The sequence below is a fragment of the Canis lupus genome, chromosome 2 (assembly GCF_048164855.1).
Source record: "Canis lupus baileyi chromosome 2, mCanLup2.hap1, whole genome shotgun sequence".
NCBI lineage: Eukaryota > Metazoa > Chordata > Mammalia > Carnivora > Canidae > Canis > Canis lupus.
In genome coordinates, this window is record NC_132839.1 from 87,096,262 (window position 1) to 87,118,813 (window position 22,552).

The following is a 22,552-nucleotide window of genomic DNA, read 5'->3' on the forward strand; positions in this document are numbered from 1 at the left end:
TATTTACTTACTGTTTGTTTTACACTGATATTTGCCTAATATTTGCTTTTTATTAGAGCAACTATCAAAAATAGAGCTTTTCAAAGATACTGTCTTTGAAAGGAATATAGAATAATGAAATGCCTCTGCCAGTAGCATTATGGCATCACATGTTGAGTATGAAAAACAATAATATAAATTGTTTTGAATCATAAGGGAAGAATATAATTATTCTCTGGAAATAAGATTTCATTTAACAAATTTAATCAACTTACTGTAGCAAGTAAAGTTACCTGTTTATATCCAAAGAAGGAAGTAGTTTACTCTTCTCTTTACTGGATATATAAATAGATGTTAAAGTTCTACAGTAATCTAAACTTGGACTGTGCTAGGGAATTATACATAAACTGCCCTTTGGGAGATCTTAATATTGAACAACGAAATGTCTTATTTTTTTTTAACTGCTGTGTTCACATGGATCAGGTTTGTAAGGGTTTTTGTTTTTGTTTTAAGATTTTATATATTTATTTGAGAGAACAGAGAGAGAGCTCACATGAGTGAGGAGGGGCAGAGAAAGGGAGAAGCAGACACCCTGCTTGAGCAGGGAGCCTGACGTGGGGCTCCATCCCAGGACCCTGAGTAATGAATGACCTCAGCCAAAGGCAGACACTTAACCCACTGAGCCACCATGTGCCCCCCGTAAGGGCTTTTTTTTTTTTAACATAAGTTCATAGAACTTACATATATTGAGAAGTACAGTGTTCTAGCATTATGGACACAGAGAAGACTTTAAAGGTAACAGTGAATCCAGAAATAGCCAGATCACCTAAAAGAGGTAAATAACTTTGTTTTAAACTGATTCATGTATGGGGCAGCCTTGGTGGCGCAGCGGTTTGGCGCTGCCTGCAGCCTGGGGTGTGATCCTGGAGACCTGGGATCGAGTCCCACATTGGGCTCCCTGCATGGAGCCTGCTTCTCCCTCTTCCTGTGTCCCTGCCTCTCTCTGTGTGTCTGTCATGAATAAATAAAATCTTTAAAAAAAATAAAATAAACTGACTTATGTATACTTAGATGATCCCGTCTTTATTTTTGTACTTATGGCATGTAGAAATAACTTGATATTGGAAGAATTGTTGGAGGAAGGTAATTTGATGACTCTCAGTAGCTCCTGATTCACTGTGAGCATTTTTAAAAGTTGGTAATTGACCATAATGTTGACATTGTGAAGGATGGGTAAGTTGTGGGTATTCAGGCTCACTATATTTATAGTAGTGAAAAGAGTTGTATTTTATAAAGTCCCTATATACTATATGTGTTTTTTTTCTTCTAATATAGTTCCTGGTAAGTGCAAGCTGTTTTAGTTTTGTCATTCTTCTTCTTTTACTGTTGTCATTCAAAAAGTATTCTACTGCAAGGGGCTGCTTTATTTATTTATTTATTTATTTATTTATTTATTTATTTATTTATTTGAATGATTTTTTTGTATTTATTCATGAGAGACACAGAGAGAGGCAGAGACACAGGCAGAGGGAGAAGCAGGCTCCCTGTGGGGAGCCTAATGTGGGACTCCATCCTGGGAATCTGGGATCACGCCCTGAGCCAAAGGCAGACACTCAACCACTGAGACCCCAGGTGTCCTGAGGTTGCTTTACTTTAAAAAAAATTTTTTTTTTTTTTTTTTAATTTTTAAGTGATCTCTGTATCCAGTGTGGGGCTCAAACTCAGAGTTCAAGTTGTGTGCTCTACTGACTGAGCCAGCCAGGTGCCCCGTCTACGGATAGGGGCTTTACACAAAAATAGGTTATATGGTAGGGAGGAAAAAAGTGAATAAATGTTTTTTTGGTTATGGTCTATTTTAGAGGTCTTGATCTAGTATAACTTAAAAAATTCTACATACCTTTTTGTGCAGGCATTTTAATATGTGTAGTTTTTAGTGCAGGCACTCATACGACCTTATTGGATTGTAGTGGGTTAATCTAAGTTTTAGTAGTAAATAGTAAAAAAAAAAAAAAATGCCTTAAACTTTTTTAAAATTTTAATTTAAGGGATGCCTGGGTGGCTCAGTGGTTGAGTGTCTGCCTTCGGCCTAGGGCGTGATTCTGGATTCCCGGGATTGAGTCCTGCTTTGGGCTCCCTGCATGTAGCCTGCTTCTCCTCCCTCTGCCTGTGTCTCTACCTCTCTATGTGTGTCTCATGAATAAATAAATAAAATCTTTTAAAAAGATAAAAAAAATAAATGAATAAAATCTTTTAAAAAAAGTTTAATTTAAAACCTGTATATTTATTCATCAGTCTTTTAATATAGGACCATCACCATTTCCTTGAATATAAGTTGTTTGGAATTCAATTATGCAATTAAAAAGTCTAGATCTTAACAGTGGTATTTAAACTTCACACACTTGAAAAATACACAGGTGTTACTTTTCTGGAATTCAAGAGAATTGTCTTTAGAAATTCTGAAATTCCAGACTCCCTTTCACTCTTTTGTAGTTATGTCATACATTTGATAGTTTCGTGTGTGTATGAGACTCCTGTTTTTCAAGCTTTTGTGAAGCATGTAACAAGAAACATCTATACAACTCTTTTCTGCGCTAAGAGCTTGTCATTACATGTAAATATAATTATGTTGACCCAGCTGGTAGAGACAGACATGTGGCTATAACACAGTGTGTTATACAGAGGCTAAGGTTATTCCAAGGATTTATTAGGGAAAGGTTAGTTAAGAGCTAGTATAGAATTCTATTTGTAGTTATTTAACAAGTGCCAGATAATTGGTATAGTAGGTGCTTTAGATACATTCTTTTCTTTCATTTAAGCAAAAGCCACCATATTCACATTTTACAAATGGTGCTTTAGAGAAGTTGATGTTCAAGATCAAATGCCAAGAAGAAAGTAGGGGCTTTAACTTAGGTTTATCTTGTAACAAGGGTGCATTTTTTTTTTTAAAGATTTTATTTATTTATTCATGAGAGACACAGAGAGAGAGTGGCAGAGACACAGGCAGAGGGAGAAGCAGGCTTCATGCAGGGAGCCTGACATGGGACTCGATCCCGGGCCTCCAGGATCACACCCTGGACTGAAAGCAGCGCTAAACCACAGCCATCCGGGCTGCTCACAAGGGTGTATTCTTAACCACTCAAAGTGTTGTTCCTCACCATCCTCATTCCTCATCTCCATGTAATTCTCTTATGTCTAAGTATTTGTAAAGTTTTCCTAGGTAATTTGGAAAGCAGTAAATCTTACTACTCAAATTAAACAATGCTAGTCATTTATGATAAACTTGGAAGCAGTTACCAAAAATTTCTTTGGGTCGTGCTGAGTCAAGTTTTGGATTCTTTAGAAATGCAGTTTTGATTTATCTGCATGTGTAATTACGCTAGAATAAAACCTATACTTTGAAAGGTAACCAAATCCTAACAGTATTGCAAGAGCACTACATAACTAGGATTTTCAGTGTTGGAGCAGGGATTGGTTCAAGACATGGTTGCTGATTTCACTTAATATTGTTCTAGAACAGTAAATATAAAGATGCTTTATTATTTTTAATGACTGTATATTGTTTCATTCTTTTGATGGACACTCAGATTTGTAGTTTTTGCTATTAAAAACACTGTCCTTAGTACCCTCTTAGAAAACCTTGTGTACACATTTTTCTGCAAATGCGCAGGTATATATCTGAAATGAATTACCTTCAGATGAAATTGGTTGAGTCACAGGGTATGTTTGAATTTTATTAGATTGCCAGATTGCCTTTTATAGAGATTTATCTATTCTGACCAGTAAGGAATGAGCAAATGAGTGTCACTTTATGTATCCTTGCCCACAGTGTAATATGGAACTTTTCTTTGTCAGTATTTTAAGTGAAAAATGGAATATTATTGTTTTAATTTGCATTTCTTTTATATGAAATTGAGCATCTTTACATGTATTTTTGAGTCATTTGTGTTTCTTTTTGGATCTGAGACTAGTGCTTTCTCATCTTTCCAGAATTATTGCTACTTGCTTGACAGTCATTTTTGTAAGGGGCTATTTTAAAATGCATCCCAATCACAGAGAAGGTAAATTTGAAAAAAAAAATGTACAGTATTATGGGAGTAATAAACTTGGTGTTTGTTCACATTCTTTGCCCATCTTTCTGTGGTTGGTTAGTTGGCCTTTTTTATATTGACTGTAGGAGCTTTTCACAGGATTAGCATTCTGGATATAGGTTGCAACTTTCTTAACAAAATTGGCATTCTGAATTTAAGTTCCAATTTTTGCTCACTTTACCATGTTTCTTTGTTTATCACACATCATGCCATGCAGAAACTTGAATTTTATACAAGTGTTCTTAATTAAAGATGTATTCAGTGTATTGAATAATTCTATGAATCCATGTGTTTTAGTTTTTTGTTTTATACATCTTGGATCAATATGGAATTTCTTTAGAGAGATATAAGGCTTGAGATAGGGATTTAGGAAGGTTCAACTGTGTCTCTAAGCACATTCCTACACCAGGGAACATAATACTAAGTTATTGGGAATTGTTTCCCCCTATAGACAGTTTTTCATTACTTGACATTCATTAAACTTACAAATAATTTGATACAGATCAGAGTTCATTAAACAATTTAGAATTTCTGGTGTACATTTTAGGAAACCATTTCACCTTTTTGTGGTTCTTTTTTCTTTGAACCAGGCAAGTTGAGGAATTTTTCAAAAAATTCTAAATATATGTAAACACAAAACTAAACAATACCTTTGTAGTCTGTAATGTTTTATCATACTGTGTTCATGTCGGAATTGATGATATTGGCTAGGATCAGGGTTAGCAGCTGGCTTGTAGTTGTACTATGCTATTTGCACGTGCCTGTTGCAAAAAAAATACTCAAGCTATGTAAGCTCGTACTACTCAGCACACAAATTATTCTTACATGTTTTAATATTTTGTGTATTTTATTAATTAGATAGTAGTCATGGTTGAAAATATCAACTGTTTCTGACTTATTTTTCAGGGATGTTTTGCTGCTTTAGGCATCTACTTAATCTGCCTCTTGTTTAACTTGATTTAGGCTAGTGATTCTAATACTTTAGCAAGCATATTAGAATCAAATACATGAAAGCTTGTTAGAACAGATTGCCATGCCTCATCTTCAAAATTTCTAAGTAGGTCAGGGATGAGACCCAAGTTTTGTATTTCTAACCAGTTCACAGGTAACACAGAAAACTTTTTAGTGAGTCTTTGTTTTAAAACAGAAACACTGGATAATAGGGTATCCATTCAAATGTAGAGTTTGACTCTCTTATGCAGTTTAGTCTGTTATTGAAACTTCAAAATTAGGTAATCACAAGTTTTATTATTGTGACACTATTTTTTGTGACTGATGCCTGAGTCTGGTTAAATATTCCATTAGTACTATGGAGGGTATAAAACGTAAAAGGGAAATGGCTAAGACTTTTATAGGATGTCCAGTACTTGGTTCTGCCTTTTTCTGTGCTTGGTGTTTGGTCACTTTTTTTTTTTTTTTTTTTTTTATGATAGTCACACACACACAGAGAGAGAGAGGCAGAGACACAAGCAGAGGGAGAAGCAGGCTCCATGCACCGGGAGCCCGACGTGGGATTCGATCCTGAGTCTCCAGGATCGCGCCTTGGGCCAAAGGCAGGCGCTAAACCGCTGCGCCACCCAGGGATCCCCCCCCCCCTTTTTTTTTTTTAAAGCAGGGAGCTTCATATATCTAGTAGTATAGCAAATCATTGGGTAGCTTCCCTTTTTTCTTGAGGTTAATAAAGGCTTTAATTACACACACACACAATGCCACACATAATTTAAAAAGGAAACAAAAAAACAAGCAAAAACTGTAAAAGACACAGGTAAACATTCGTTCCAAACAAAACAACAGAAAGAATCAAGTCACCCTGAACACAAAAAATATCACCTCAAATGTGCCATAGTTGCCAGTAAATCTGGTAGTGGCTTAATTAGGCAAAGCATGGGACCTTTCCTTCTGTTTTTTTTTTTAGCATGAGTAAACAACAGTGACAAGGGCCAGAGAGTCTAGATGGAAGGACAATCAGAGAGGGAGGGAAACCTGGGGAGGATAGGTGTGTGGTCTTGCTCTCAGCCTCCCCTCTGTTCTTGAAATGGGCCAGGTCAGTTGATTGGTCTCTGTTGTTTTGACATTTGACCTATTGAACTTGTTTGGGTCTTAATCCCCTCTATCTTGCCAGTGAACAGCATGTCTATAGTTCCAGCCACTTAATGTACTTTAAGAAAAGTCCAGTGTTCCTAAAATCAATTGGCTTATGTTCATACTGGCACACTTTTTTATTTAAAACTTCAAAACTTCACACATACAGCACATACAAAAAAATTGAGTATGAATATGATACAATGGAAAAGACTGCCTGAAGTCTAGTAATCAAAGCATGCTGGTAGGAGTCTGTGATTGTGGCGATGTACAGCAAAAGAATTGTCCCCAAACTCAAGGTCTGACAAGCTAGTTTTCCGATAAAAATATGTATGTTTCTCAGATGTTCATAAGATATACCAGCAGAGACAAAATTAGAATTTTTGAGGTGACACATGAGAAAGATGTTAGATGGCAGAAATCTGCTCATTTTGGAACACTTAAAGAGAGGATTATTCAGAAATAAAGCAAGATGGGGAGGAGGAGGAAAAGGACATAACTGTTTTGGGGAAACACTTTTTTATCTGACTTGCATCTGGTAACGGGTTGATTTTTCTAAAAATTTCTATATAGAAGATACAGATGTATTTGGGAGGTCTAGCTGTTTCCCTGATTTAAAACAAAAGGCCAGCTGGGGTGCCTGGCTGGCTCAGTTGGTTAAGCCTCCAACTGTTGATTTCATCTCAGGGTTGTGATGAGATGTCCTGTCCTCCACGCTCAGTGTGGAGTCTGTTTGACTTTCTCTCTCTCTCAATCAATCAATAAGTAAGTAAAATCTATCTAATCAATCTATCATCTATCTATCTAATTAAAAAAAAAAAAAGGATGCCAGTAGTTCAGTCAGTTAAGCTTCTGCCTTCAGCTCAGGTCATGATCTCAGGGTCCTGGGATTGAGCCCTGCTTTGGGCCCCTTACTCAGTGGGAGGCCTGCTTTTCCTCCCCCTCCTCCCCCCCCCCCCCCCTTGTGCTCTCTGGCTCTCTTTCTCAAATAAAAACAAAAACAGGATCCCTGGGTGGCTCAGCGGTTTAGCGCCTACCTTCTGCCCAGGGTGTGATCCTAGAGACCTGGGATGGAGTCCCATGTCAGGCTCCCTGCATGGAGCCTGCTCCTCCCTCTGCATGTCTCTCTCTCTCTCTCTCTCTCTCTCTGTCTCTCATGAATAAATAAATAAAATCTTTAAAAAAAAAAAAAAAACCAAAAGGCCATCTAACAGTTGGGTCAATTAAATCAGGGCAAAAAAAAAAAAAAAAGTTATGGCTAAGAGCATCCCCTGCAGTCTTTTCAGAGGATAAAGAAAGGGAAGAGTAGTACTGTTTTAATATTAACCTGTTTTTGGTAGATCACAGATGAGTTTACAAACTACTCCCCCCCCCTTTCCAATCTCCACCCCCACACTAGGTAACTTTTGCTGTTGTATTTATATGTATATTTTTCTCGGACTTTGAAGAGATTGTATTAGTGTAGGAGGGGCCCAGCAATGGGCATCAGTGTGCTGATACCTAGTCTTAAACTATTTAACTGGTTTTGAGACCCTGGGAAAGTTAACTACTAATAGTGAATTTCCTACATTGGAAACGCAGCAATATTGATTGTATTTTTAAGAGACCGTTCAACTTTATTTATTTGAAAGAAGGAGAGAGCTTGCATGCATGCGTTGGCAGAGAGAATCTTAAGCAGACTCCCTACTGAATACAGAGCCTGACTCAACTTGGGGCTTCATCCGGACCCTGAGATCATGACCTGAGCTGAAACAGAGTCGGACACTTAACTGAGCCACCCAGGTGTCCCTACAGGTGTAATTTTTCCTGAAGCTCTCTGTTGCACAGACAGCAAGCTTCCTATGCTCCTGTGATGCAGTAGAGGTAAGAGTAGCATCTCATAATTGGATCACTGAGTGATGATCAAGTATTGAGACATCTGTTAGGAGTCTATCTCCGGAGTCTGGAAGTCAGGCTTAGTTGACTATTTAACATAGTACATATTTTATGCGTAGTTTCTAATAAAACAAGGCAAATAGTTCATTAACGTACAGTATCTCTTCTGCCATTTACAACATTTCCCCTCAGAAAAATATAAAAGAATGAGTATTTGGGTTAGCTGTGCTTTTGAATGCCTCTCTACCTGTGGTGTCTGAAGGTTAAGGAATGTATGGAGGAAAAAGGTCAAAAAGAATGGCTTTTTTTTTTTTTTTAATGAGTTTGAAGGAGTTTTCAAGTTAAAGCCTGATACTTATGTCAGTTCTGTGACTTTTTCACATTTTTAATATGTGAGACTGAGGCACATTTTTACAATCTGAGAGTCTTATAAACTGGTAGCAGTTTGGTGGTGGTTATTGCCTGTGAATGCTTGAACTTGATCTACTTGTACATCAAATAAGTAATGTGCTACTGTTGAAACTATGTGTACTGGGTTTATTTACTAATTAAAATGTTTTCAGAAAGATTACAGTGGGATTCCATGTTGAATTGAGTAAGCTTGGAAACTGAACAGCATGGTGTAAATTTTATAGTATTTAAGCAAATACTTATCATTTGAAGAGTCACTACTAGTTCATTTCTTTTTTTTTTTCCCCTGCAAAAGACCAGATGAGGTCTGTGGGATCTGAGGTAGTTACTCACAAGTAGATGGAACTGTATTATGTTTTGCTATCGAGATGATGTGCAAAAGGATTGCCTATCTCATGTCAGTAATTAGCAGCTGAAGTCAGGAGAAATTACTAAATGTTCTCAAATAGATCAGAGATAATTTAAAGTAGCTAGAGGCTATAGCTGATTCATGCACTGCACCACACTGTCGTTAAGGCATTGAGTCATAGTTTAATTGGCACTGTTTTTTCTTTCATGGTCTTAATATAAAATAATCTTGCAGGTAATGCAGTGTCAACTCCAGAAATGTAGTTTACTTTTAAAAATATGATCAAAGAAGAAAGAAGCCTAAAATATATAGAATAAGGATGGATTCGTTTGCCAAAAGCCTTAATAAGTTTAGAATTAAATTCAAGGGATGTAAGGAGAAGGATTCAGTTCTGCTGTACATTGTCAATTTGGTGAACTTAACTGCTCCAACAAACGGTATTAACTAGAAATACCAAGTTGGTCCATGAAAGATTAGGTTAGATTAATTTGTGAAAAATAAAGACCCAAAATAGTGAAATCATAAATGATGACTTTACATTTTTATACTGCTTTTAAATTTTAAATAAAATCATGAATTTAATGAACTGTGACCTTAGCATATGCAGGCCGACTTTGTTTTGTACCTGTGCCAAACTAGGGATAGTTGTTTTGTGTTAGTGGCAGTAGCAGCCAGAATAGAATGGATAGGAGGAGATGCTGTTTATCTTGAGCCTTCTCTCAACCTGGTTTCCCTCTCTGGTTCATTGAGTTAGTGGATTTCTTTTGTCTTTCATACTTATTTATCAACATCTCTATATTGCACATGCCATCCCTTATTCTGTTCTTTTTGTGCTTCTTTGCCATCGTTTCATTAGGTTGGGTGGGGCTGGGGGAAAGAAATGGTAGACTTTTGTGCTGTCTCAGCCCTTTTGAACCAGGGAAGCCTATTGTTAGCTTAAGTGAGGAATTACTAAGGCTTTAAAGAAATGTACATTTGCATGTGGTAACATTTTAGTGATATGATGTTACAAAACAAATTGGTTTCTTTGTTTTGTAGGTCGAACTTTTAAATTTTGTTTTGCATTTAAGTGATGCATTTGTGTAAAACCATGTAATCATTATATTCAGTAATCAGATTCAATCTTAATGCATTTCAGTATTACAGTCTCACTTGACAGAATTTGATAGTGTATAACACGTTTGATACTCTTAGAAATTTTTCTTGATGCTTAATTTTGCGATTGATCATGAAACAATAACACATTGGTTTTGAGAAAAATTTAATTTTGATTTACCCGATCTCTTTGCGTGTCATGGAGTTTAGTTTTTCAAATGCCCTAAACGAACCTTGACCAACTTGTTTACTGTGAATATAGGTATATGACTGATGGGATGTTACTTCGTGAAGCTATGAATGATCCCCTTCTGGAGCGTTATGGTGTAATAATTCTTGATGAGGCTCATGAAAGAACATTGGCTACAGATATCCTCATGGGTGTTCTGAAGGAAGTTGTAAGACAAAGATCAGACTTAAAGGTGAAGTAATTTTTTTTTCTTAATCATCTCATTAAAAATAGGGGTATGTATAGAAAACAGAACATATGCCAATCACTAAATCAACTATAATATATCAATTGTAAAATAAGGAACAATAAGTACCTACATTGTTATTTTTCTTTGTTTCTAATATATGTAGCTGTGTCTTCATGTGTTTTTACTTTGATTCCACTTTCTAGTGATGTATGTATTTTTAGACCAAACCTTTTCCATTTCTAACCCACCTGACTTTTTTGTGTTTTAATAACATGGTAGTTTTGTATCCCTGCTGCTCACCGTCCCCTTCATTAAATACAGAAACCTCAAATCTTTGTCCTGCCCCAACATAAACACACCCATTCTAACTCATCATGTTGGGTAGTAGGAACAACTATACCCAGAACAAGCAAGCCACCCATCAGAACTCTGTTCACTTAATCTAGTTGGCTTGAGTTTTTTTTTTTTCTGTCAGTCCTACTACTACTGCCCTGGCCAGTGTTACTGTTTTGATAAGGGCCTAAAACGGGCTGAATTTCTGATCTCTCTGCCTCCCAGAGTTTATGAAGTGCCTCTTTTTGCTGTTGTATATACACCATTTATTGGAACTTAGACTCATTCTTTGATTGTTAGTATATGTGTTATAGAGGGATTTTACACTGGGGGGCAGAAAGATTCTGGGTCTTAAAAAATTGTTATCTTAGTATGTTTTTGTTTAAATTTATTATTTTAAAGAATGTATTTGAAGAATGAGGAGTATTCCCATTATTGATTAAATGTTATGAGCTTTTGAAATTTTCATTTTGTTTTAATTGAAGTATAGTTGACCAACAACAGTGTTAATAATGTTAGTTTCTGATGTACAGTGTAGTGATTGGCAATGACAACTCCCTGTTACGCTGTGTTCACCTTGAGTGTAGCTACCATCTGTCACCATGCAATGCTATTACAATACCATTGACTATATTCCCTATGCTATGCCTTTTATTCCTGTGACTGACTTACTCTGTAACTGGAACTTTGAAACTCCTAGTCTCCTTCATTCATTTTGTCCATCCCTCCCTGGCAGCAACCAGTTTGTTTTTTGTATTTATGAGCCTGTTTCTGCTTTTTGTTTTTTAGATTTCATATATAAGTGAAATCAGGTATGAGCTATTAAGGTTTTTTGGAAAGAAACTCAAAGTAGAATTTACTCTGTAGTAGAATGTTTTATGAGGGAGCCTTCTTTTTAAGTAAATTTTTAATGGGTGCTATAATGTTTGAGTTACATGGAGAGAGGGTGACTGTACAGTCTTCATCGCTCTGTATTTGGAACAGCCTTTTGGTGACTGGCTTTTTACAACAGTGTAGAAAATCCCTGTTTAGCAATTTTTCTAAAGAAGTCATTCTTATTAAAGGTGATTTGGAAAAAGAGAAAATTTATATCTGTGCCACTGATGTTTTTCTTTTTTTCTATTTGCATTTCCTGCTCTTTCCTGTGTGTAAGGTTGTCCTGTTCTGTCTTAATAAACACAGTAGTAATTGTGCTATTTATTTATGTTGTCTTTTACCCTTCCCTTTTATATATTATATAAATCTTATGTAAACATAAATATGTTAAAACAGTTTATGAACTTTGGGCCTTCAGGTGTTATTTATTTCTTATTATATACTGTGTTCATTTCTAATTTTTTAAAAATGTCAGTAACTCTTTTATCATAGTTCAGCATTTCTGTATTTGATTTTTTTTTAAGATGTATTTATTTATTATTTTAGAGAAAGGGAGTGTGTGCAAGGCAAGGGACAGGGGAAAGGAGACCTTCAAGCAGACTCCCTGCTTAGCCCGAGGAGGAGATGAGGGACTTGCTCTCAGGATCTTGAGATCGTGATCTGAGCTAAAATCAAGAGTCGGATGCTTTTTAAAAATTACTATTTTTACTTTTGAAGATTTTATTTATTCATGAGAGACCCACAGAGAGAGGCCGAGACATAGGCAGAGGGAGAAGCAGACTTCCTGTGAGGAGCCTAATGTGGGACTCAATCCCAGGACCTTGGGATCACAACCTGAGCCAAAGGCAGATGCTCAACTACTGAGCCACCCAGGTGCCCCAAGAATTAGATGCTTATCTGAGTCACCCAGGTGCCCCTGCATTTGATTTTTTTAATCATTTTTGTAGGTTTTTTAATAATTGAGATATATATAGAACATAGACATTACTTGTCTTTTTTTCCTTAGGACCATGTAAGAATCCTTGAAGACTGCTTCAAATAATTAACTTTTGTGTTTTTTTGTTTCCCCCAGGTTATAGTTATGAGCGCTACATTAGATGCAGGGAAATTCCAGATTTACTTTGATAACTGTCCTCTCTTAACTATTCCTGGACGTACACATCCTGTTGAGATCTTTTATACTCCTGAACCAGAGAGAGATTATCTCGAAGCAGCCATTCGAACAGTGATCCAAATTCATATGTGTGAGGAGGAGGAAGGAGATCTTCTACTTTTCTTAACTGGTCAAGAGGTATTAATTGTCATTATTTGCTTAATTATTTAGCCTTTAGCATGTTAAATTATACAACAGCTTTTAAAATCTAAGAACATGGTATATATTAACCACGTATTTCTTATCCCAAGGTTTAAAGATTTTCCTCAACTTGACTGTATTTATGTATGAAGCATTATAACCCCTTTTTATATGTACTCTAAGAATACCCTTTTATACAATTGGTGTTTGTTAATTATCCTAAGAATGTTACGTGCTTTTAGAATTTCAAGATTTAGCAATTGCAGTTTTCAACTTTGGAGATACCTGAGTGGTAAGTGGTGGTGTGATAATTTGCAGCTTTGCTAAAGCATAAATTTGAACCACACAGCTGCAGTGAAATCATGTTGTCCTAGTCAGCTTGTGGGTGAAGTTGAGTGGCTTCAAATGTTTGTGTTTTGATTTTGTCTTCATGTGTTCACTGAAGATTAGAAGGAATCAGTGAAATTTCTTAGTTGGAATTTACCTCACTTTGACAGGTTTTATTCTCAGGTGTAGATTTTTTTTTTTTTTTTGTGCTGCATTTTTTAAAACTTGTTTTCCACCGTAGGTTTATAGGTGTGCTATGAAATTCTCAAGCTAAAGTTCAGGAAAAAGCTATCTGGAGAAGACCATTTCAGAGAGCCTCTTACTGGAGGTTTTCTTAGAGCTTGTCCTCTGTTTCAGTAGGCTTTATGAACTTTCTAGAATGTATTTTTCTAACATACATGCAGTTCCACTTAGAAAATTTCCACTTACTGATTCTGATTCAGTAGGTCAGGTGTAGCCTGAGATTCTGTCTACCTAACAAGCTCCCAAGTAATGTTGAAGCTCTCCAGGGTTGAGTGGTGAGGTTTTGGGGTAGTGCTGTTCCATCAGACCTTTTGTTGGTGCTGAACATGTTCTGTCTGCCGTTCAGTATGTCACTCACCAGGAGTGTATGGCTTTTGAGGATTTGAAATGTGGCTGGTGAGAGGAGGGAATACATTTTAATTTTATAGCATTTTAATTTAAATAGCTACATGTGCCAACCTTCCTCCAGTTTCAGTTTTTGTATGGCCCACTAGTTAAGAATTGTTTTTACATTTTTAAGCAGTTGTAAATAAGAGCAAAGAATGTGCAACAGAGATGATGTGTGCATTCAAAGCCTAAATTGTTTTGGCCCTTTACAGTAAAAGGAAAAGGTCTGACCCCTGCCCCAGAACATTTTTCTCAAGTGTGATCATTGGACAGTCTACTTAGGAGAGAAGAGTAGAAGAGTTTGTTAAAAGCAAGTTCTTGGTCCTGTTCCAGACTTGCTGAGATAGGTGAAATCTGAGGCGAAAAAGGAATCTGCATCTTCAATGAGGTCTGTGGGCCATTTTTATATTTCCCTAGGTTTAAAGGTCATTGTCCCAGAGGAATGTTTAAACCAGTATAATTCCTGTAGTACATTAATGACACAACTGTAAACAGTGTTGTGGGGAATTGCTCTAATTCTCCCAGATACAAAAATCACAGGTCTTCTGTGACTGCCTACCTCCATTGGAATGTGAATTATTTTATTTGTATTCAATTTCTACAGGAATGCTTGATACACATAATATTCCAGCAAAGGCTGTTGTTTTAAGAGCTATAAATGTTGCGTCATTTCTTTGTCCTTGCATTTCTTCAGTATTTGTATGATCTATGATTTGTACCCCCATTGGCCACAATGCTTTTTCTGTAGAGCAGGTTTTTTCAACTTCACTATTTACATGGTTGGCCTATCAGTTTTTTTTGTTGTGGGGTAACCTGTGCATTGTGGCATCTTTGGTCTTTACCCATTACATGCGGTAACATTCTCTCCTCCAGTTGTAACAACCAAAAATGTCTGCAGAAACATTGTCACATGTCCCCTGGGTAGAAAATCATTCCCAGTACAAAATCATACTTGTTCTTTTGGGAAATAAAATGTGTTGCAAATTCACTTTTACAGATAAACCCTCTGTTGGTACCTGTCTTTATTTTTATGCATTTTGAATGGAAGAATTTTTATAAATTTTAGAAGCAAGAGTACCAAATGCTTTTTTGAGGGCATAAAAATGGTATTTATGCAATAATGCAGCCTTAGGCATTTGAGGTATTCATCTTGTCCTTTTGTGCCTGGTCTCTAGTTTCTTGATTCATATAGAGTGCTGTGTAGTATATTTTCTTAAATGACTTTTTAAAATAGCCATTATGTTCAGATAACTAAGCATATTAGAATTTTATCAGAAATATCAGATGATCTCATGGTGAGAACCTGAAAGGCTTTCCTGTGATTTAACTTCTTGTATTTGGCAGCTATCCCATAGTTGGGGAAAGGAAGGGAGTAAGCCCCATGGTTTTCAAATGTGTGCTTGAGTACATGTTTTCCAATAAAGTTATTAACTGTAACTGTGAATAAGGTTTGCATATGTCCTCTTACATTTTTAAATCACCTTTTGTTGGGTGACTAGTCTTTAATTTGAAGATCTTCAGGGAGAAAGTATCAGAGTACATAATGTATTTTGTTTCATTGATTGTTTTTAGTAGAGTTGAATTAAAGATACATAAAATATTACTGTTTTTCATGCCTGTGAAGGTTTGTTATTTTTACATGGTCAGTTAAGTGGTAGATTCTTGGAATTCACTATTGTCTTCATAAATATGAACAGCACCTGTAAAATTTAATTTTCCCGTGAAATTTTAAAATGATTTTTAAGAGCATTTTACCATTTTGACTTAAACAATAATGCATCTGTAGTAATCTGAGTTAATTTGGGAATAGGAGATTAATCTTGATTGGTGAAAGGTTGGGAAAGATTTGAATTCTAGAATATTTTTTATTTTATCTTAATGCATAAAATCTGGAGCTATGATTAAAATTAAGTGTTGCCTAGTAGAAGTCCTTCGGGGAGCTACACTTCTGAATTAGATAAGAATGATTATAATTGAAATATCAATTGTCAAGGGTTACATGAAGATGTTAAAACCATTCTTTAAGGAGCACATTCTTTTATCTTTAATTTTGCTGAGTAAAATGTCTTTTCCATATGCAGTGAATTCAGCCTCCTCAAATTAGCAGTCCAAATTTATTTACTCACATATATTAATACTTTTGGAGCTGAAAGTCTTTAAAAACTCCTGAGCTTCTGTCTCAGTAGTCAATATTGCTCATAACTAAGCAGCTCTTAGCAGATGGTTGCTTTATGCTGCTGAATGTCAATGAGCTTTGTGCTCTTCTGAACTTAGTGTTGTCTATGGATATTTGGTAAACTTTAGGGAAAAATTTGTTGCAGTTTTAAAACTAAGTGTTTAGAACCTTGCTTGTCTAAAAAACAAGTGGTGTGGGATTTTTTTCTTCTTCCATCTTTAGAGTTGTCTTTATATCCCATGCAGTAGTGATCTCATTTTAGATGTATTTGACAGATTGGATAGTGTAGTCCCAAGTAAAATTGGAATTCTCTTCTTGCTAAAATTTGGAATGTGCTCATGTATAATTTGGGGCACTCTGTTTTCTACTTTGTGAAATCTGGATGTTTGGTGACTTTTTGGACCCTTTGTTTTCTGGTCAAATATATGGTGAGATTAACTAAGTTAAAAATACTCTGAATATTGGCATCAGTTTTTCTATTTTATTTTAGAGAAGTCTAATTTGGGGTTTATATTCAAATCATTTTGATTTGGAAGAGATATAATTTTGTATTTGCATACCAGCAGGGGGCATTCTAGTCTAGATACAGCATTTGAAAGCCTTTTTTCTTTAAAATTATTTGTTTTGTTATATTCTTTTTTTCAATCAATACCATTCTTTAATTTTCTTTTAGAAACGTCATCTCAAAGGGAACTGTGAACATCCAATACTTAATAGTAATTTTCTACTTGATAATTTTCAAGACCCTTATCCAGTTTTTAAGAGAACTCCTATGGTTAAAAGAGTGAAAAATTTTGTTCTTAGGTATCCAAAGGCTTTGTATTTTTTAACATGGAAACAGAATTGCACTTTGATTTAAAATAATTTCAAGGAAAATAATTGTAGTTTAATATAATAAAAATACAGACTATATTTACCTGATAGACTTTTTCCCATTTTTTTCTTTAATTCTGACTTTTGAATAAGTTTTTCTTTAATCATTCTGATTTTTCAGATAAGAGATAATTTGTTGATAAGGATAGCTTCTGATTCAGTTATGCTTTGGACAGACTGCCAAATCATTTAACATACTTCTGAATTTAATCTGATGAATGCTTCAGTAAACTTTAAATTTGTCTTACCCCCCTTTTAAGTCCATTTGCCCTTCCCTTGGAGCCTCCATCTCCCTCTCTTTCTCTGTCTTCTGCACTCTCTGAGTATTCATTGTGTGTCCTCTCTTTAAAACCTAGAGATGAATGCAAATGTGTTAGAATTATTTTCTGTGGTCGGGAAATTTTTGAAGATCCTCTGAGTTATTTGGGTTAGCCTACTTCTTAAATATCTATGTTGATACTGTAAAGGTGTTTGTTCTCATTAGGCACAATGAAGCAAATCTTCCATATAATTACATTAGTGATACGTGACATTAAAGCCTAATTGGCTTATTTAAAATATCTAGCACATCCATTTCTTTTAGATTGTGAAAATTTAAAAGGTTATGAGTGCAGTTAAATATTCCTGGGTGAGAAATTTCAATTTTAGTACAATTTGTTGAGAATTAATTAGGACGTTTGACTAGAAGAAAAAGTGTAGAATGCCAATGAGATAGTTGTGTCTATTTATTTGAGTACAGAAATCAAAATTTCAATGATAGTTTTGGAAATCCCGATGAAGTTTACCGAGTTTTGACTTACCAAGTTCAAAGTAAGCTGCATAGAACTAGGATTATGATAAATACTTGAATGTTTTAGTGTGTATGTGTTTTGTTTTTACACTCAGACTTGTATTTTGTAGGAAATTGATGAAGCCTGTAAGAGAATAAAGCGTGAGGTTGATGATCTGGGCCCTGAAGTTGGTGACATTAAAATCATTCCATTATATTCTACACTTCCTCCTCAGCAACAGCAACGCATTTTTGAGCCTCCGCCTCCAAAAAAGCAGAATGGAGCAATTGGAAGAAAGGTTAGCCTAGAGATATTCTGTGTAAACATTTCATTAATACCGAAAGAACTGTCTATGAGAAAAGACACTATATCAAATTATTAAGGACTAAGTTATGTGTGATGGCGATCTGTGTTGCACACTACAAAATAATCTGTATTTAAAAAGCAAATAGAAAAAAGTATATTTTGGTATTATTTTGTGTATCTTTTGACCTTAAGTAAGAGCATGCACTGTTTCCTGTCCCCACAGGAAGCCCCTCTTAGTAAACGGGTGGTTGGTTATGATGGGTCAAGAAAGCAGGAGATGGCCAAGTGTTGTCTTTCTCTCCATTAAGTCACTTGGCAAAAGCTAAGCACTGTGTTCTTTCTTCAGTGGTTTGGCTTCTGCCTAGAATTTGCCTTAAGGACCTAACCAAATGTCATGTCTTACAGGTATGAAATATTGACTACAGAGATCTCTGATAACAGTAGCACTCATCATGCTGCCTAAATAGGTGGTTTCTATGAGTATGGGTGTCTGCCTGGCATAGAAAGGGACAAGGGTTTTCCAGACCTGTTTCTGGGCTCCCTTCTGGGAAGGGGATCTGAGTTGTAATTTGAAACTGAACAGTTACACTTTTATTAAGAGCAATGTTCTTACTAGATCTTCAAAAATAAGATTACATTGTCTGAAAAGGTTTGAAAAACATTAGTATAGTGGAGTCAATCATTAGGTTAAATAGTAGCTGCATATGAATTTTGGTAAGATTCTTAATCTTAAAGTTTTGATTTTTAAAAATAGGTATAGTTTACCATCATCACTTTAGGGGATTATCTTCAAGGATCACACTTTGTGTGTACAGGGTACTAATATATGTAAAATAAACTAATCCCTCAGGGTAACTATAACTACTATCAGTTCCTGGAGTATATTCATGTAAAAAAAAGTGTTACTTGAAATATTACTTATGTATGATTTACTTGTTTGTCAGATTTAGAATTAATTGCTTTCTTCTTTCTAAATTCAGGACTAACAGACTCTCACAACTTTTTTCGGCTTTTTATTTCAATCTTTTTGCTAATGTTTATCATGATTATAGAAAAATTACACATTATAAAAGGATACTTAAATATATCAGGGCTAATTATTTCTTTACATGGCTGTGTAAAAGTTAAATGAACCAAATACATTTTTGAAATTGAAGAAGCTTAGTGAAGGGGTATACAACACCAGCCTAGTGGAATATAAATTATCAAGAGATTGATAGGGAAAAAAAATCAGGTTCTGAGTATTTCATAGATCAACAAGAGTAGTGAATATGACTTGACTTTTCAAAAACAGTTTGGTCATAGCTTCATTTTGTTGGACTTTCCAACTACTCTTGTCATAGTGTTGTCTCTGTGTTGTCTCTAGAACGTGTTAAAACATTTTCCCCGGTTAACTTTGTGTGCATTCTGAACTTTGGAGAAAAGTTGAAATTTTAGGTGATAGCTTTAGTATACAATTTTAAAGTTAATTTGTTGACTGAAGAATTCTGATTTTCTGAGGAATTCTTAGCTTAATTTTGTATTAGTGGATGTATGTAAATAAAGGTGTGGATTTCTTAAACATTCTATAGTAAAGAGTAGAGTGGAGGCAGATAATTTTTCTTGAAATCATGTATACTTTGGATATCTACATTTGTTTTAATTTTAAGCTGATTTTTTTTAACCATTGAGTAAATTTGGCATATAGCAAGATTTTCCATATTTGTGTCTTTTCACATAGCTCTTTTCATTCCATTTTTAGGCTTCCTTGAGAAGTATGGCCTGAATTTACTGAAATGTAGTTCACATCTGAATTCTTTGCTCTGTTAATTATTAGTTTATTGGAAATTTAGATTCAGTCTGGTGCCAGTCCAATGTGATACATTTTGTAGAATCTACAGCTTAAGCCCATGGGGAATAGAATTTATTTAACTGTATTGCTTTTTGTGTTCTTATAAATCCTAAGGGTATCGAGGAGAATTTTGTCTTACTGGAAAGAGTGACTTGGCAACAGTTGGATATATGTGTGCTTGATGGCCAGAGATGACGAGCGAACCGCTGGAGTTCCCAGGGCAGGGCTTACCTTGGGAACCCGTCCTAGGGCCACAGTGATGCTTTATGACAGTGTTTCATTCAGCTGAAACTACATGACCTCTTGCTGGGAAATCATGTTCTCTCTTGGCATGAATCAACTTCATTTTAGAGTCTGAGAAGAACGGTCTCTAGCGTGCATGCATACACACATGCACCTATGACCCAAAGAGAGGGAGGGAGGACACAGTTTGTGTGTCATTCTCATTATGCGAAAAAAACGCTTTGAAGCCTGGCATGTTGAAGGAAAAATGAACGTTTTTATGGAAGCCTAGTGCACAGAGCAGGATTCATTCATCCATTCAAGTTTTTGATGCTGGACAACAGGGAAGCTGCCTGGAAGAAGATAGGACCAGAGAGAGCAGAAAATACACTCTAGCCAGGCACTAACTGGTAGTTTCAGAGGAGCAGGTGACCTACAGACGGACTGACTGGGTTAGAGTCGTCAGAAGGGTTGAGAAGGAGGAAGGGACGAATTTAAGTCCTGTGAAAGGAGAGTGGCTCTCTGCTGGAATAGGAAGAACTGGCAGTCAGTTGCTGTTTTCCTGTTGTCTTTTTTTTAAAATGCTGCAACTTTGATAATATCCCGTTTATATTATAAAATAAAGGACTAGAGGCCAGGCTTGCTGCTTCTGTCCTGAATTCACTGCCAGTTACTAGAATGGCGCTTTCATTCACAAGTGTTAAACTGTCACTGGTTGATATTTACAATTGATTTAAAAATACAAAGGAACATTTAGGGATTTATGGTCTGCTTCCAGTTGTGTAAAACCAAATAGGATTTGATTCATTTTTTGTTAAATTTGTTCTAATACAAGGATAATAGCTGGCATAGAGTAGAATGTAAGAAGTTAAAACGTTTGGAAACAAAGAGAATATTTAATAGTTTTTTAATTTCCACCAAAATAAGTGTAATTCTGTATTTATATTTGGACACCCTTTGTAAGGTAGTGCCTTATTTGTTGTTGTCTTACTCGTATTAATTTATGCAAAATAGGGCCTAATACAGTTGTAGAACTACCAAAAGCACCTTTTCGTATTAAAGTTTTAAAATGTAGGCTATATTAAGGGTAAAGTTTTAATGGGCATGGGGGATTTAACTAGCATTCCTTTTACAAATAGTTACTGAGTTCCTTTTATGTGGGCTTCTAACACAGCACTACTGGTGAATAGTTTCGAATTTTTAATGATCAAGAAAGGTTGAGGGGATCCCTGGGTGGCGCAGCGGTTTGGCGCCTGCCTTTGGCCCAGGGCGCGATCCTGGAGACCCGGGATCGAATCCCACATCGGGCTCCCGGTGCATGGAGCCTGCTTCTCCCTCTGCCTGTTGTGTCTCTGCCTCTCTCTCTCTCTCTCTCTCTGTATGACTATCATAAAAAAAAAAAAAAAAAAAAAAAATGTTTAAAAAAAAAGAAAGGTTGAGAATGCATGTGTTTTTGTGAGTGTAGATTATTTTGCTTGTTTTGATCATGCTTGACATTTATTCAGATATTTGAGTTTAAGTTCAAGCTATGGTTTTGTTATAAGCGTTAAAAGTTTACTCAATAAATTTACTCATATGCATTTTTTGACTAAGACTTAGAATTGCTATTTTATAGATTTGATGTTATTAAAATCCAGGAACTACTCTTTGATTTTATTTAGGTTTCATTAATTTTATCCATACAAATAGCTGATTTTTCTGTAGCTTATCTTACAGTTTACTAATTAACATGGCTCAAAGCATACACTGCTCAATAAAAAAGAGAAATGGCCCTTGTGGAGATGGTTCTATAGTTTTAAAGAGAGGCTTAATGATCCACTATCTGAAGATAACTTAGTGTGGTACTGCTGGGATGTGGACAGATAAAGAAGTTAATGTCCTTACTGAATTGGCAACCCCCCACAGAATTCCCTGGGGACTGAAAATCCAAACTAGTTGAACCTAAGTGCATTATTGTGTCCAAATAGAATTCAAATAGAGTAACTTAGGGTACTCTCACTTCTACTACTTCTAAGTGGAATTATTGAAATAAATCAAAGTGGATTTCATTGCGAGGCATGTTATTGAGGGGGAAACACTTATTTCCATGTTACAGTCTAGAAAGCTTGTATCATTTGTGTATATTCCCATGTGTTGTATGTAGATCCCCTGACCAAATTCAGGATCACTTTGTGTTCTGAACAGTTCCTAATTAGATCATATGCAAGCTACATCTAGAACACACTTAGGGCTTGCATTAGTCTACTACTAAGGTTTCGAGGAAGCTAGATAACTTTTTATCATCTCATGTATTTGTTCTTGCGCATCATATATATATATATGTTTTCTTTAGCCATAGCTAGAATTACCTCTCCAGCTTTAGTAGTAAAGTCATTAGAAGAAGCATTCTTGAAAGTCCTACAGTTTGTTACAGGAGTTTTCCCCCTTTTTGTCCCCAAACCTACCTCCCATGGTTTACGAGCCCTGCCTTTTTTTTCATAGTACTTTAATAAATCAGTATGGCAAATAAGTCCTATTCAAAAAGCTTTTATTACCTTAAAGCTTTTTAACCAATTTACTTTTAGTCCTTGGAAGAAAGCCTAAGGTCTTTTTTTTTTTTTTTTAACACCTCTGTTT

At 35.7% G+C, this 22,552-nt stretch overlaps 1 protein-coding gene across 1 annotated transcript in view; it reads left to right on the forward strand.

Annotated features, from left to right (window-relative positions):
- The window catches only part of DHX15 (DEAH-box helicase 15), a 59,609-nt gene that overhangs the window by 19,442 nt on the left and 17,615 nt on the right, over window positions 1–22,552 (forward strand). The window contains exons 4-6 of the mRNA XM_072808969.1: window positions 10,142–10,301; window positions 12,580–12,798; window positions 17,708–17,875. Coding sequence (XP_072665070.1) covers window positions 10,142–10,301; window positions 12,580–12,798; window positions 17,708–17,875 — 547 coding nt within the window. The remainder of the gene's footprint in view (window positions 1–10,141; window positions 10,302–12,579; window positions 12,799–17,707; window positions 17,876–22,552) is intronic.